Raw genomic sequence first — 14,760 nt, forward strand, 5'->3', positions numbered from 1 at the left:
GCCCAATTCCCCTTCAAACTGCCCTGGAGAGGGGATTCCCACCCATGTCACTTGCTCCCAGATTATCCCTTCCTATCCCCTGGGAACGCAGGGAGCTGCCTTATTCTGAATCGGACCACCCGACCACCCAGTATTTCCCCGCACTGACTGGCAGCAGCTTTGAAGGGTTTCAGCCTTTTCCCAGCCCAAACCCGGAGATGCCAGCCATTGAACCGAGAACCTTTCCTGCCCTGAGCCACAGCCCTTTCCTAAGGGCAGCTGCACGCATAATTTCCCGCTGGGTCGTAGGGCATGCCAACAGGTTTTATAATCCCCACCAAGAAACGATAGGTGAGGTCTGCAACAGTCCTCTTCCCAGCTGCAATTCCCAGCATACTGCCTCCAACAGGGGAGGGAGAACATAGTTCTTGTGGCTTATAGAGCCTTATCTTCCACTAAGCAGAGGTCTAGTGGGATCCTGCCTGCTTCCTGCCATTTGCAGCTGGTTTCCCAAGGTGACCTTGGGTTATTTTTCCCCCCTTGGAGAAGGGGGCTGTGGGTGCTTGCAGATGTGTGGGTGGAAGAGACCTTGATAGAGAATATCTGGGGAGTTCAATTTTCCAACACAGTGTTGGAAGGGTTTGCTGTTGATTGGGGAAACCCCAGAACTGGATGGTGCTGCTGATTTCAAATGGAATTGGTATTTGCAAAAAATGTCAAGGGGAACTTCGTCTTCCTCTCCCCCTGGAACAACGCTGCATCGTGGTGCAAAACCTTCTTGCGGGCAAAATGTGCAAGGAAAGATCCCACCTTCTTCCTAAGTTATGCAGGCCCCAGACTCTAAAGGAATATTTAGGGCCGAATTCTACTGAACACACAATTCACACAGTCAGGACTTGTGTGAATGGGTTTCTGGAGGAAATGTGAGACACTTGTCTGGTGTAAGGTCCAAACTGGATTGAGATGGGGCCTTGGAGAGGGTCTGGTGGTTGGGCAAGCTTTCAATTTAATGCTTCTCTTTTTTTAAAAAAAAGCCATTCAATCGCATTAATTGTTTTGTGTCTCGCTTTGGGCTCTTGGAAGTCCTGGATTGGGGTACTGGGGAGGGGACTTCCTTTTGGCTGCCCCCTCCCCAACTAGAAGCCCAAACCAGGTTAAATTGCTGGAAACGGAAGCTCTGGCACCAGCGTGCATACCCAAAACTCATCTTGGTTTCCTCTGTTTGGCTGCAGGGAATTTTCCGACGCTCTGGAGTACCTGCATTTCCTCAACAGCTGTGCAGATGCCGTTCCCAGCCCAACGCCGTCCCTCAGCACCAGTCTGGATGCTGCCACAGGTGGGGAGCAACAAACCAAGAGTTTCCTTAGGCGGGATGGGTCTGGAAGGGAACTGGAGGCTTGTGGGACAGGGAGGAGAAGGGAGCCAGAGGTTTCTGCAGTTAAATAGAGGCTGGAGGACACTTTTGCTGCTGATAGGGATATGGTCTTTCTGTGCAAATCAGGGCATTTTGCAGCGGGCGATTTGCATCAGAACATTTTCTGATTTCCTAGGGCACGCGGGTGGCGCTGTGGGTTAAACCACAGAGCCTAGGACTTGCCGATCAGAAAGTCGGCGGTTCGAATCCCCGCGATGGGATGGGGTGAGCTCCTGTTGCTCGGTCCCTGCTCCTGCCAGCCTAGCAGTTCGAAAGCATGTGAAAATGCAAGTAGATAAATAGGTACCGCTCCGGCGGGAAGGTAAACGGCGTTTCCGTGCACTGCTCTGGTTCGCCAGAAGCGGCTTAGTCATGCTGGCCACACGACCCAGAAGCTGTACGCCGGCTCCGTCGGCTAGTAAAGCGAGATGAGATGGAGTTGTCAGGTAACTGGCAGCTGGGTATCTCCACCCCTCCGGTCCAAGGGGTTGGGGGGAAAGCTAAGGATTTGGCCCTCTGAGCCCACGCCCCCCACCTTGCCATAAGAGGTTCAGTGTTTTGGGCAGGATCCGCCTGACACCATGTCCCTCTCCCTCCTCTAGGCACCGATCCCATTGCCCACTGGTGGGCATCTGTGGTTGCCATGGCGATCCATGGGCTGCAAGGGGATGACGAGGCTGTGGAGCGCCTGTACCCACTGGTGGAATCGATGCCAAGGGCCCTCCAGGCCTCTGAGTAAGTGGGGTGGGGGGAAATATTAACGTGTTGCTGTTGTTTATATCCTACCTTTTTCTCCATGGAGCTTAGGGTGGCTCAGAGGTCTTCCTGTCCCCATTTTGTCCTAATGACAACCCCTGTGAGAGAGAGAAGGAGGGAAGCCAGGTCAACATCATACAATTATAGAGAAAGTTGCAAGGGACACCTGAGGGTCATCTAGTCCAACCCGCTGCAATGCAGGAATCTTGGCTAAAGCATCCATGACAGATGGCTGTCCAACCTCTGCTTAAAAACCTTAAGGGAAGTCCACCACCTCCCAAGGGAGACTGTTCCCCTATCAAACAGCTCTAACTGTTAGAAAGTTCTTCCTGATGTTTAGTCGGAGTCTCCTTCCTTGGAACTTGAATCCATTGGTTCAGGTCCTACCCTCTAGAGCAGGAGAAAACAAGCTTGCTTCCTTCCATGTGGCAGCCTTTTAGATATTTTAAGATGGCTATCATATTTCCTCTAAGTCTCCTCTTTTCCAGGCTAAACATACCCAACTCCCTCAACCGTAAGGCTTGGTTTCCAGACCCTTGGTCATCGTGGTTGCCCTCCTCTGCACCCGTCCAGCTTGTCAATATCCTCCTTAAATTGTGGCCAAGTGGGGATTTGAACCCTGGTCTCCCAGGCCCCGGCCTGACACCCTAACCACTAGGCCAGACTGGCCAAAGACATCAAAATCCTGCAAGGAGCTTGTAAGGAGTGTGATGGCAGCGAAGCTGGTCAGCGACATCGGCAGGGGGCTGAGGGTCATCTCCTCCTAAAACAAACGAAGAAGAATCAAAATTGTGCAGAGCTGGGTTTTGCAACCCTCTGTGAGGCCTCTGTTGGCTATAGAGAACCTCCAAGTTCAGGGGAAGTCTACCTCTGAGTACCGTTTGTTTCTCCGACGTTCTTAAGCTCCGTCTTGGAGCTTGCTCAGCTAACTTCTCTCATTTCGGTCATTTTCAGGATGCATCATTCCACAGTCATAGGGGCTAGGAACTTGAATTTAAGCAAACAAACCCTGAGCTTTTTATTATTATTTAAAGGAAACTGGATTCTGTGGCCAAAGGCAGACCTTGCAGTTTTCCCAGAGCTCTTCAGCCCACACAGAACTTTGCTGATATGGGGGGCGATTCATCCTGCTTCTCCTTTCTTCGCTGCAGGAATTCTCTTCCTCGCGCAGCGCTGCATACCTTCAAGGCTGCGCGGGTGCTGATGGGCAAGGTCGACTGCAGCCTAGGCCAGTGCGACAGAGCCGGAGACTACTTGCGAGACAGCTTGGCGGGGAACATGCCCCCCAGTGCCATCGACAGAGTGAGTTGCGGTGGGGGCGGGGCCTGGAGCCTGGGCGGGGCCAAGCGGGAGGCCGGGTGGCGCTTAAAGGGGTGGGCGGAGCTAATGTGTACTTACTTGCACAGACGAGTGTGCAGACGATTGGGGGGTTCGTCGATGTGCGTGCGATTGTGCGGTTGGCTGTGGCAATCCTGTGGGTGAGCGATTTTCGGCAACCCCCCCAAAAAAGCTCAACGCGTCTGGGCACTCCCCTCTGAAAATAAACTCAGCAACTATGGGCAATCCTCCTTTAAAGAAACTCAAAAACTATTGGCAATCTCCCCTCGAAAAAGCTCAGCATCTCTGGGCAATCTCCCCCCCCCCAAAGCTGAACAACTGTGGGCAATCTCCCCCCATTTTCTCAATTTGGAGTCCCCAAAAATAGAGGGCGTCTTATACAAGGGGGCATGATATACACGGAAAAATACGGTACCTTTGTAGCCATAGACTGGATTCCAGCCACACACAAGATTCTACTTGCTCATCTCTCTCCATCCCAGCAGTCAAGGAGCCGTTAGTACAGCCCAGGCAGAAGTCCTCGGAGGGCGCAGAGCAGGGTCAATGAGGGTTTCTGTGGGTCTCGACAGGGGCATGTGGTCTGTGGAGGGTCCAAGGGCTGGAGAGCAAGGTTCAAAGGGCCACATTTGGCCCCTGGTCCTGAAGCTCCCCACCTCTCTCTCTCTCTCTCTCTCTCCAAACATCCTGGTCTCGTTGCTTCTGAGGACAACCTTTCCCCACCTCTGGCGGCTGCGGAAACCGGGAGGCTGTGCAGAAGCGGGGGGGGGGGGTGTTGTGGTGGTGTCGGGGGTGCATTGTAGTTGCATTGCATGTGCAGCCAAAGTGTGCAATGCCCCTCCAGTGCAGCCCTGAGGCCGCTTCTCCCGGCGGAGGGTCGTGGCAGCAGCCCAGGGCTTGCGAGAAGAGGCAGGAGCGGGAGGTTGATCGGGGAAGACCTTGGGCTATCACAGAGTGGAGGAACCAGCTGGGGAACCCCCAAGGGAAGAAGGCTCAGAGGCCGGGGAGGGGTGGTGGACTTCAATGAGTGGTCAGAGGGAAAAGACTGGGAAGAGGAGGTGTCAGAAGCTGAAGAGGCAACAGGGCTAAGTGAGCGGGCAGAGTCTGTGGCAGAGAGCAGTCCAGACTCAGAGGCAGAAGCTGAAGGAGGAGAGGAGAAAGACCAAGAGGCAGAGATGAGTCAGGCTGGGGAAGAGTCCTGGGTGCCTCCCTTTCATGCGACAAGCTCCCCTCCCCACTTGCCTCCCAGAACCAGAAGAGGCATGAAAAGGGCAGAAGAGAAATTAGGGTCATGCAGGCACAGTCTCAGATTGCTCGGGGGAAACCCTAGAGAAGAGGCGACTTAGGCAGCTGTGGGGAGGCAGAGATCTTCAGTCTCAGAAACTGCTTCATGGGGGCAAGACCTGCCAGAGATGAGTTGCTCTGCTCGTGAGGCCTGACCCTCCTGTGCAAGTCGTGTTTTTGCTAATAAAGAATCAGCTCCAACTTGCACAGTGTGATTTACTGCTGGCTCGCTCCTGTCGTCAGCCCAACCATCTCCACCCACCAACTGTCAGCCCTTCCTGTCTCTTGGTGACTCTTCTTCTTTGGCGATCCCTCGTAGCCGAGTCAGATTGTCTTCCATAAACATGGTTTTAACAATGAGTCCGTAAGTGACTGGAGGCCAATTCTGGATCCACACGTCCTTCCACAGTGGGGACATAGATTTCCAGGTGGTAGTTGATCATGGTGTGGATTTGCCAAGCGTGCCTTCCTCTTAGCACGTTTCTCCTTTGTGTCCTGAGTTCGAGTGTCTTCAAATCTCGTATTAGCTGTGGCCGGCAAAATTCTTGCAGGGATCTTAGCAAACCGTCTCTTATCAATATTCGAGGTGACTCTTCCTGAATCCCAAAATGGTTTTCGGCTTTCTAGGGGGACAGTGGACATGATTTTCACATCTCAACAGCTTTCAGAAAAACACAGAGAGCAAATCCAACCCCTGTATATGGCATTTATTGATTTGACTAAGGCTTTTGACACTGTAAATCGCAATGCCCTGTGGACTGTCCTTCTGAAAATTGGCTGCCCAGATAAATTTGTGAATCTCATTCAGCTCCTCCATGATAATACGACAGCAACAATTGCAGATAACGTCGACTCTCAAAGTGAACCATTCATAGTGGGAACAGGTGTGAAACAGCGTTGTGTTATTGCCCCAACTCTATTCATTATTTTCATTGCCATGATCCTGCACTTTGTCGAAGGGAAACTCCACCAGAGTAGAAATCATATACGATACGATAATCTTTATTGTCATTGTCCCATACAGAACAACGAAATTGAAAAATCTACATAAGACATTCAAAAACCAACAAGCCTGCTATCCCAGCCTGGTTAACCCCCTAAAAACTCTGATAACCCCATAATTAAATACAATATACTCCTACAGAGACTACCTTACACTGCGTTTAAAACCAAAATCGCATTTGGATAGAAACTGTTTCTCAGGCGGCTAGTCCTAGTCTTTATAACCCTGTACCTTCTTCCAGAAGGCAGAAGCTGAAAGAGATCATTTCCGGGGTGCGCACTATCCTGCGCTATCTCTGCAGCTTTCTTATGGCACCTTGAAGCATAGATTTGATCCAAGGTGGGAAGAGTGCACCCAATTATTCTCTCTGCAGTCTTTACAACCCTGGACAGCATTGTTTTTTCTCTGGCCGTGCAGCTCCCAAACCACACACAGAGACCATAAGTTAATACACTCTCCACAGTACAATGGTAAAATGCCATCAGCAGGTCCTTTGAGAGATTGTTTTTCTGCAGGATTCTCAGAAAATATAACCTCTGCTTCCATCGAACAGATGGAAAGCTCTTCAATCCGCTCTTCCAGGATGCTGGACTAGGTGGGCCATTGGCCTGATCCAGGAGCGCTCTTCTTACTTTCTTGCGTTCTCTCTCTTTCTCAGGCTGTGCAGTTCCTCTTGTGTGACCTCCTGCTCATCACCCGCACCAGACTCTGGCAGCAGCAGATGCAAGCAGGGCAACCGCATGGCGCTCCCTACCAGGCCTCCACCCTTGAGCTCCGTGGCTTCCAGCAGGATCTCAGCAGTCTCCGGCGCCTGGCGCAAGCGGACAAGGCTGCCACGCACAGGGTGAGTGCGGTGCTGAGCTTCTCTGCTCCTGTAAGCTCCTCACTGGCTCCGCAATGCGGCCGTCACTGTCGAGAGCGCTGGTTTTTAGTCACCCTGTGAAGCTGTCACACGCCGACTCAGAGACTTCTCCAGTCTGTTTATTTTATACGTTTCATAAAATTTATATACGGCTCGATTGTTGTTGTTTATATATATATATAAACCTTCCAAGGGGTTTACCAGAAAGATAATACCATGAAATCAACAATAATAATTTTTATTTACATTTTTTATTTTCAATGCAAAATTACAACAAAAATTACAAACATTGAATCCAAAATAAAACAGTACAAACGGAAAAAAGCAAAACACAAGAGAGAAAAAAACCATGGACAAACAAACAAAAAACAAAAACACACATCTACAAATAAAACCATATCATCATTCTAATCATTATGTACATATACACATATTGACTTCCTTCCTTTGTTCCAAGACCTCGAAATTTTTACTGTTTCTAAATTGTTGTGTCTAATGTAGATTACCTCTATCTTTATACTTTTTGCACCATTTTTCTCTTTCTTTAACCCTGCAAAGCTTAATTCGTTACATACCGATATGTTTACTCCAGAACAATGTTTTTTCATATACCCTTTAGCACATCCCCATTCTTTTAATAATTTTTGGACCGACTGTCCCCTTATGAATGCTGTGAGTCTTGCCAGATGTATATATTCACAAAATTTAATTTGCCATTCTTCCATTGATGGAATTTTTCTCCCTTTCCAATTTTTTGCTGTAAGCATCCTGGCAGCTGGAGATCAACAATAATTTAAAGCTTTCGAAAAGTTAACGTAGCAACAGACTAGAAAGTGGTCAGAACTCCCATCCGCTTTCTCAGCATCCAAATAAACATGTCTGTGCAAGAATTGGAGATTACACTTGAAGGCACCTGCTTGCTGTCAATAGGCAGGGAGTTCCAAAGTGGAGGTGTTTCCACACTAAAATATCGAGTTCTTACAAATGTGGAATGGGTATTATGTGGCACCTCTAACAGTGCCGTTTCCACTGATCAGTTGGTCCAGTGGGCAGATCTTGTAATCAAACTGGTCCCAAGCTGTTAAAGGCTTGACGTGTGGAATCCGCAGCCCTCAGCATGTTGTGAGACTCTGAGGTCACCTCTGTATCATATACCATGTTAAAAGTCAAGGTTGTCTCCCTCCCCCCCCCCCCCGAATCCTGGGGGCTGTAGTTTGTTAAGGGTGCTAAGTTTCAAATTTTTGCTGAAATCCTCACAGGTGCAGGGTCTGTGTCATCCTTGCCTTCCTTTTGATGGCCAAGGGGTGTTTGCTGTGAGCATCCTTTCTTTCATTCTGCAACTCATCTCGCTGGTGGTCTGTGCTCTGCAGCCTCCCTGGGTGCCCAGCCATCAATTAAACCAGATCAGGAAATGCAGGCAGCTGGGGAGGCTGCAAAGCGCCGGAGAAATATTTCCTGTAAAGAAAAGCACACATGCGTGTGAGAGTTGGCTGCTTTGCCACGGGGAAGTCAGCTCAAAAGCCTTTGGCCACCAGAAGTCGGACGGATTTCTAAATAAATTCTCAGGTGCTCTGAGAACGAGGCAGGAAACCCGAAGCCTCTTTTGCAGAGGACAGAAACTTTAGAGACCCTGGGAGAGAGATCTCGACACAGCGCTGGTTTTCGTGGCGGTTCTGGTGGGAGGCAGCGGTGGGTGGTGCTGGGGGGAGTGTGGTGGTTCCTGACTCTCTGGCCTGCCCCCCACAGGTGTTCCTCCATGAGGCGACGGCCCGGCTGATGGCCCGAGCCAGCCCCACCCGGACCCACCAGCTGCTGGACCGCAGCCTGCGCAGGCGAGTTGCCTTGAGCATCAAAGGAGGTGAGTGACAGGGGTGTGGGCTTGGTCCATGCATGAACCACCATAAGCTGCCTTACTCCGAACCAGACCCACTAGTCCGTCCAGCTCAGTACTGCCTCCACTGATCGGCAGTGACTCTTTGGGGAGATTGCCAGCCCCACCTGGAGATATCTTTGAGGATTGAACCTTCTGCATTCAAGGCAGGTGTTCTGCAACTGAGCTACAGCCCTTCCCTCTGAATGCGGGTGATTTCATAGAATCATAGAGTCGGAAGGGACCCCGAGGGCCATCTAGTCCAACCCCCTGCCATGCAGGAATCTTTCACCCAATGTGGGGCTCAAACCCACGACCCTCCAATTAAGAGTCTCATGCTCTGCCAAGTGAGCTATTTCTTGCTCCTTACACCTGAATGCCTCTTCAGCCTTGGGGCCCTGCTTGCCTCCTCTCTGGACCACCTGTAAGAAGGCAGAGAGGTGGGGTCTAGCTGAGTACATGCCCCATTTGCCCTAAGGGGCCAGTCTCCACCGCAGCACCCCACCCCAATCATAACACCTGAGAGGGCCTGTAGGGAGGGATAGTTGAAAGGGTAAAGGTAAAGGGACCCCTGACCATTAGGTCCAGTCGTGGCCGACTCTGGGGTTGCGGTGCTCATCTCGCTTTATTGGCCGAGGGAGCCGGTGTACAGCTTCTGGGTCATGTGGCCAGCATGACTAAGCCGCTTCTGGCGAACCAGAGCAGCACATGGAAACACTGTTTACCTTCCCGCCAGAGCAGTACCTATTTATCTACTTGCACTTTGATGTGCTTTCAAACTGCTAGGTTGGCAGGAGCAGGGACCGAGCAACGGGAGCTCACCCTGTCGCGGGGATTCGAACTGCCGACCTTCTGATCAGCAAGCCCTGGGCTCAGTGGTTTAACCCACAGCACCACCCGTGTCCCTAGTTGAAAGGGCAGAGCTCACCATTAGGAGTGAAAATAAGCTGTGGGTCTCTGAATTGGCCCTGGTGCTAGCCAGCGATGCAGCCTCATTAATCCATTCATTGCATTTACATCCCGCCCCCCATTCCTGCCCCCCAGGTGACGTACATGGTTCTTCCCCTCCTATTTAATCCCCCAAACCACCCTGTGAGGTAGGTTAGGTTGAGAGAGGCGGCGACTGGCTCCAAGGTCCCCCGGTGAGCTTCATGGCCTTGTGGGGGATTCGAGCCCTGGTCTCTCTCCAACACGCTAACCATTGCACCACGCTGCCATCGGGGGGGAATGGCCAGTGCCGGATTTACATATAAGCTAAACAATTTGGCTTTTAAATTAAATAAAAAATTAAAGAAGAAAAATGGATGAAAAACAAATAAAATAAAACCTACATACAGTTAGAGCTTAATAATTATTTCACTATTAATATACTACTTCTTAATTGTATTTCACTGTTAATATACTTCTTAATTGTATTTCAGTTCAACAATTACTTTGATAAAATACATATTTTGTTATGTGCAAATGGCTTTAGATGCCTATTAGGTTTATAAATGACCTTATAGCATATATTCAACACAAGAAACAGCAACAGTTGGTTGTTGACAAAGGACAGCTGGACATAGAAAGGGCCCCATTATCTTCAGTAGCTTAGGGCCTCATCAAACCTCAATCTGGCCCTGGGGGTGGCCTGTCCTTTCATGCAGGGCCACCTCTTGCTTCTGTGCCCCATCCCGCTGAGCTTCCGACATTGTTTTCCTTTCCAGCCAGCAACCATGAGAGCCAGCCGACGGCGCGAGAGCAGGCCGAGGCCCTTCTCCTCGCCTGCTCTTACCTGCCCCCCGCCTTCCTTCTGGGTCCCGGTCAGAGGATGGGTATGTTGGCGGAGGCGGCCCGGTCCCTGGAGAAGCTGGGGGACAAAAGGACACTCCACGAGTGCCAGCAGATGATCATCCGGCTGGGAAGCGGGTCCACTGTCACCTCCAGCTAGAGAGAGGGGGCACCGAGGAGGACTTGTGGGGAGGAGGAAGAGGGCAGAGAGGGAAGGCGACCCCTCCAAGCACATGGCGAGTGTGTTCTCCTGGACTCTGGCAGGCGAGACAAAGGATCTGGCGTGGCTTGCAGAAGCCCGACTCTCCCCTCTCTTTCTCTCTCTCTAGGTAATCATTACTATGCAGGGCTACTCTCCTATCTCCCCCTAAGTTCTGTGGGGCGAGCCCCTCTCCTTGTGGCTGTGTGTGCTGAGCAGACCTATGTGACTTGGGGGGTGGGGAGCGCAAGCAAGCAAGTGGTGTTTTCCGAGAAGGTGACGGAATGATGCACCTCCTGGCCGCGTGCTTATCCTGCTGTAGAAATGGGGGAGAAGGGAGATTTATCGCTGGCTGCATTGAGGCAGCTTTGGAAAAACCAGACGTCCTTGACAGCGCTGGTTTTTCAACTGGCAGGCAGGGAGCTGCTAGCGTGGGTTGCAACAGGAGCAGCGCCACCATGCAAATAAATGAGGAAAGGCTAAGAAATGGGTCCCCTAATGCATGCTTGGGTCAGAAGCATGTCCTGGGTCTGAAAAGGTTAGAGCCATTCTGGGTGGGGTGCCAGTGCATTTTGTTCTGTTTCCTGCAAGCGGATTCTGCATTTTGAGACACACACACACACCCTTGCAAATGCACACATGGCTTGTGGTGGTTCGTTGCACTTCCATTGTAGCACCCCTATGGGGGGGCGGGCTGCTTTGCAATTGCCCGGTTTTCCATTGGCTGGCCTCTGTTCTTCTCTCTCGTCCCCCCCCCCCAGATAGTCTCCCCTACTTCCTGCCAGCAGCCCATGACAAGGCAAAGGGGACCCCTGGTGGCAAACCACCAGCACTGCATGATGCCCCTCCATCTCTCTGGCCAGATGTGAACAGCTTAGATGTGAGCTCATCTCCCGCTTCGCTCCTCCTCCGTCCTCTGAGGGCAGATGGGGACTCCGTCAAGGGGCAGAGTGCTACGGGTCTGGGATTTTCTGGAGGTGGGCCATGGCTTTCCCCGAGGCAACCCTCCCCTTGGATATTCACATGGTGGAATTGTCTCCTGGAGAAACTTTGTGCTTCGGTTACAGAAGAAAGTTCTCCTCTCCACCCTTTGTAGTGGCTCCCTGTGAATGATATGGTTATATTTTGGTGGGCTGGGAATTGTGGATTTCTGGCTTGGGTGTTCTGGACCCCCACGCTAACATGCGGTCACTGGCTAGTTACCACACCGCAGGGTGTGTGTGCATGGATTTCTAAGAAAGTTTTGTCACATGTATATTCCACCCACTCCTTTTCTGGCAGGCTTCCCCCAAAGTAGAATTCACAAGCAAACACGTCACTGCCCTAATTATTGGAGCTGCTGGCTGTGGGCACTTCGCCGGTTGAATTTCTGCCTGCTGATCAGCTGTTAAAAGGCACTGGAGTCGTGCTAGAAAAGGTGGCCAGCCCATTTAAGAAAAAGCAGGCGATTCTCTCTGGGGGGTTTTATTTTATGAGTGTACGGGAAGGGAAACAATGAAAGGTCAGAGGGGCAGGCGGCTTCATTTTCTGTCCCTCCAAATAGATTTTTGGTCCTAACAGCAACCACCCCCAGTGTTGGTTCCATCACACTGTCTGGGTTAAGGATGTTGTTGCTATGGAGAAATTTCCTCTTGCGTGGCGCAGGTGTGATGGGAGAGGCAGGAAGGTCCGGCCTAATCATGGTGGGAATATGAACTGTGCCCTCTTCAGGGCTTCTGTTGCAGGAGCATTTCGGATGTGTTTCTGTGTGTGAGAGAGATATTAGCGCACCCCACCCCTCCTCAATCTGCATCGCTCAGCCACGCCTCTTCCATTTAAAAGTTATTTTCATAGCGTGAGGTTTTTTTGTACAGATGATAAAATAAAAGACCTACTTATTTATACCTCTTTTGTCTGTGACACTTGATTGAGTGGGAAAGGAATGGAGTATGCTTGAGCGGGGCTTAGCAGGTCATGGAGAGGAGTGGGACAGAGACCATCTGCCATTTGAGACCCACGTGCCTCCATTCAAATCCATGGGTGGACCAAAGAGAAGTTTGCCAATGGCGGTTCGCTATGGTGGTTTGTATGAAGTCTCCAGGTTCAGAGAGCCAGTGCTCCAGTGAAGACCCAGGTCCTCAGGAGCACCAGTGGGGAAGGGGTCTTGCTTTGATGCCTTACCTGAAGGCATCTGGCTTGGCCACTGAATGCAAGACTGAAAGGAGGTTGTCAGACTGGATGCAGCTTCTGTTTGATCCAGCAAGGCTATGCATGGCCAAACCAACTTTGTGCTGTCCAAACGGGCAAACCTTCTTTTCTTATAAAGACCCCTATTTGCACCCACTTCGCACTAGATTGTGCAAATTGACTCCCATAAAAGGGTTGGAACTTTGATACATCATCTGTAATGACCAAATAGTCTGTGCAAACATTCCCTTGGTAGTATAGTTGTTGAGTAGCGAAGATGTGTGAACGCACCTTCCGTGTTTAAACCAAGGGTGTGGAGCTTCTGGTCTTCCAGTTACTGTGGACTGTGACTCCCATCAGCCCCAGCCAGCATGAACCCAAGGTCAGGGGCGATGGGGGTTGTAGTCCAACAACTAGGAGGCAACAGGTTCCACATCCCTTAGTTAAAAGAGTGGATGCGGTCGCTGTTGCATGGGCGTCTTCCTCCTCCAAGCAGAGATGCTGGTGAGGTCCCTTGGCGGTCAATTATTTGGGTACCAGTGGGGACCATGCATATAGCATCGTTCTTCCTCTGGCGGGTTTCTGTATATGTTCATGCACACCCTTACATGTCCGCACACAGGCTGCCTCTCTCGTTCCCATCCTGACCTTGAAATCTGCACTGCAGTCCTCGTACCTGTTAGCTGCTGCTGTTTCAAATTTTCCTCTGCCTGGAAAGAGACACTTTCCTCCGATCGATGGCTTCCCATTGGGGGTCTCAGATGGGGGGATTTTCTAGGGGAGCCTAGTATGCTACCTCAGACTGAGGGATGCCTGAATTGATTGGATTGGCAGGCGATTGGCTCAAGCTTATTGGGCACCTACTGAATTGGGTGATTAGAGCAACTGGTTAATCTATCCTTACTCCCTCAATGGATGGGGGGTGGCAGAAAAATAGTTTACTAGGGGACTCTGCAAACATCCAAAACAATTATTGAATCTTTATTGATGTTTTTGAATGCAATGACCTGATTTTTTTCTCTCTCTTTTTTTTAACTCTTAAGGAAAATAAACTTCTTTTAGAAACAGCTTGTTACACACAATCTTCAGTGTGAAGCAATATACTAAATAAGAACACTAGTTTTAACATTTACAGTCTTTCATATATATTATATATATGTATATGTATACATATATATACACTATAGAATGAGGCAATATATAATACACACGATTCGCCATTTTACAGTCATTATGTACAGGATGCTATTCAAAGACAGCCAAGATCGTCGGGGTCACGATGCCGTGTGGTGGGGGGTGGCGGGGCATGGGGTAGGGTGGACAGGGATTTTCCCAGCCTGCCCTCATAAGGTGTGCTTCTGAAACAGGCCAGCCAAACCTTGTGGGGCAAGCTGTGAGCGTAGCAATGGCGACGGCAGAGAGCGCAGGGTACCATGAAACAGACAGGTTACAAGCATGAATCTGCGTGGTCTCTCTTAACAGGGCAAAGGAACCCAACAGGATGCTGTTGATCCCACTGGATGGGTAGACATGAGAGCATCATGGGAGCAGAGAGGGCCCAGATGTGCTCCTCTTTCTGGACTGGGCAACACCAATATGGAATTTCGAAACATAGCAACACATTCACGGTCCTTGCGCATATTCTGTACCTGTTAATTTCTGGGTCCTGTTAATAAGCGGGGAGATGACACAGCTGTTCCACGGGCAACAGCAACCAGAATACTGAACCAACACTCCCCTCCAGGCTGACTTTCCACCCTGGAATTGTGTAGTTGGTGTTCTAATTTCATAGCTAAGCAGAAAAGAGTCCTCTAAGATCCCTTCTGTTCAGGGGACACCTTCAGGAGCAGGAATAACTAATGTGGGAACTCTCTCTAAGTTGCTGGACTTTCAATTCCCACCAACCCCAGTCAGGGATGATGGAAGTTGCAGTTAGCATCATTTGGAAGGTGCCCTATTGGTTACGCTTGCATGTATGCACAGGGAAAAAACTGGGCAGGTGCAACCACAGCTCAGCTTCTGTGGGTTTCCCCCCAGATTGTTGGATGGGCATAATCTGTGCAAAGGAAATAAGTGCTCAAACTTACGCTAGAAGCCTCTCTCCCATCCTCCCCTACTGCCT

The 14,760-nt window shown here is 50.4% G+C and overlaps 1 protein-coding gene and 1 long non-coding RNA gene across 3 annotated transcripts in view; both read left to right on the forward strand.

Moving 5' to 3' along the window:
• The window catches only part of SREBF1 (sterol regulatory element binding transcription factor 1), a 50,213-nt gene extending 37,858 nt beyond the window's left edge, over positions 1 to 12,355 (forward strand). For both annotated transcript variants that reach the window (XM_083585587.1, XM_083585588.1), the window contains exons 14-19: positions 1,212 to 1,315; positions 1,996 to 2,128; positions 3,301 to 3,451; positions 6,430 to 6,615; positions 8,380 to 8,491; positions 10,210 to 12,355. In XM_083585587.1, the coding sequence (XP_083441713.1) occupies positions 1,212 to 1,315; positions 1,996 to 2,128; positions 3,301 to 3,451; positions 6,430 to 6,615; positions 8,380 to 8,491; positions 10,210 to 10,433 (910 nt within the window). In that variant the 3' untranslated portion in view covers positions 10,434 to 12,355. The remainder of the gene's footprint in view (positions 1 to 1,211; positions 1,316 to 1,995; positions 2,129 to 3,300; positions 3,452 to 6,429; positions 6,616 to 8,379; positions 8,492 to 10,209) is intronic.
• Positions 8,942 to 9,765, forward strand: LOC310749306. The gene is made up of 2 exons (XR_014541553.1): positions 8,942 to 9,062; positions 9,427 to 9,765. It is a non-coding gene; the product is annotated as an uncharacterized lncRNA (long non-coding RNA).
• Positions 12,356 to 14,760: the final 2,405 nt, after the last annotated feature.

The sequence above is a fragment of the Podarcis filfolensis genome, assembly GCF_964270895.1.
Source record: "Podarcis filfolensis genome assembly, chromosome: 14".
In the NCBI taxonomy this organism is placed as follows: domain Eukaryota; kingdom Metazoa; phylum Chordata; class Lepidosauria; order Squamata; family Lacertidae; genus Podarcis; species Podarcis filfolensis.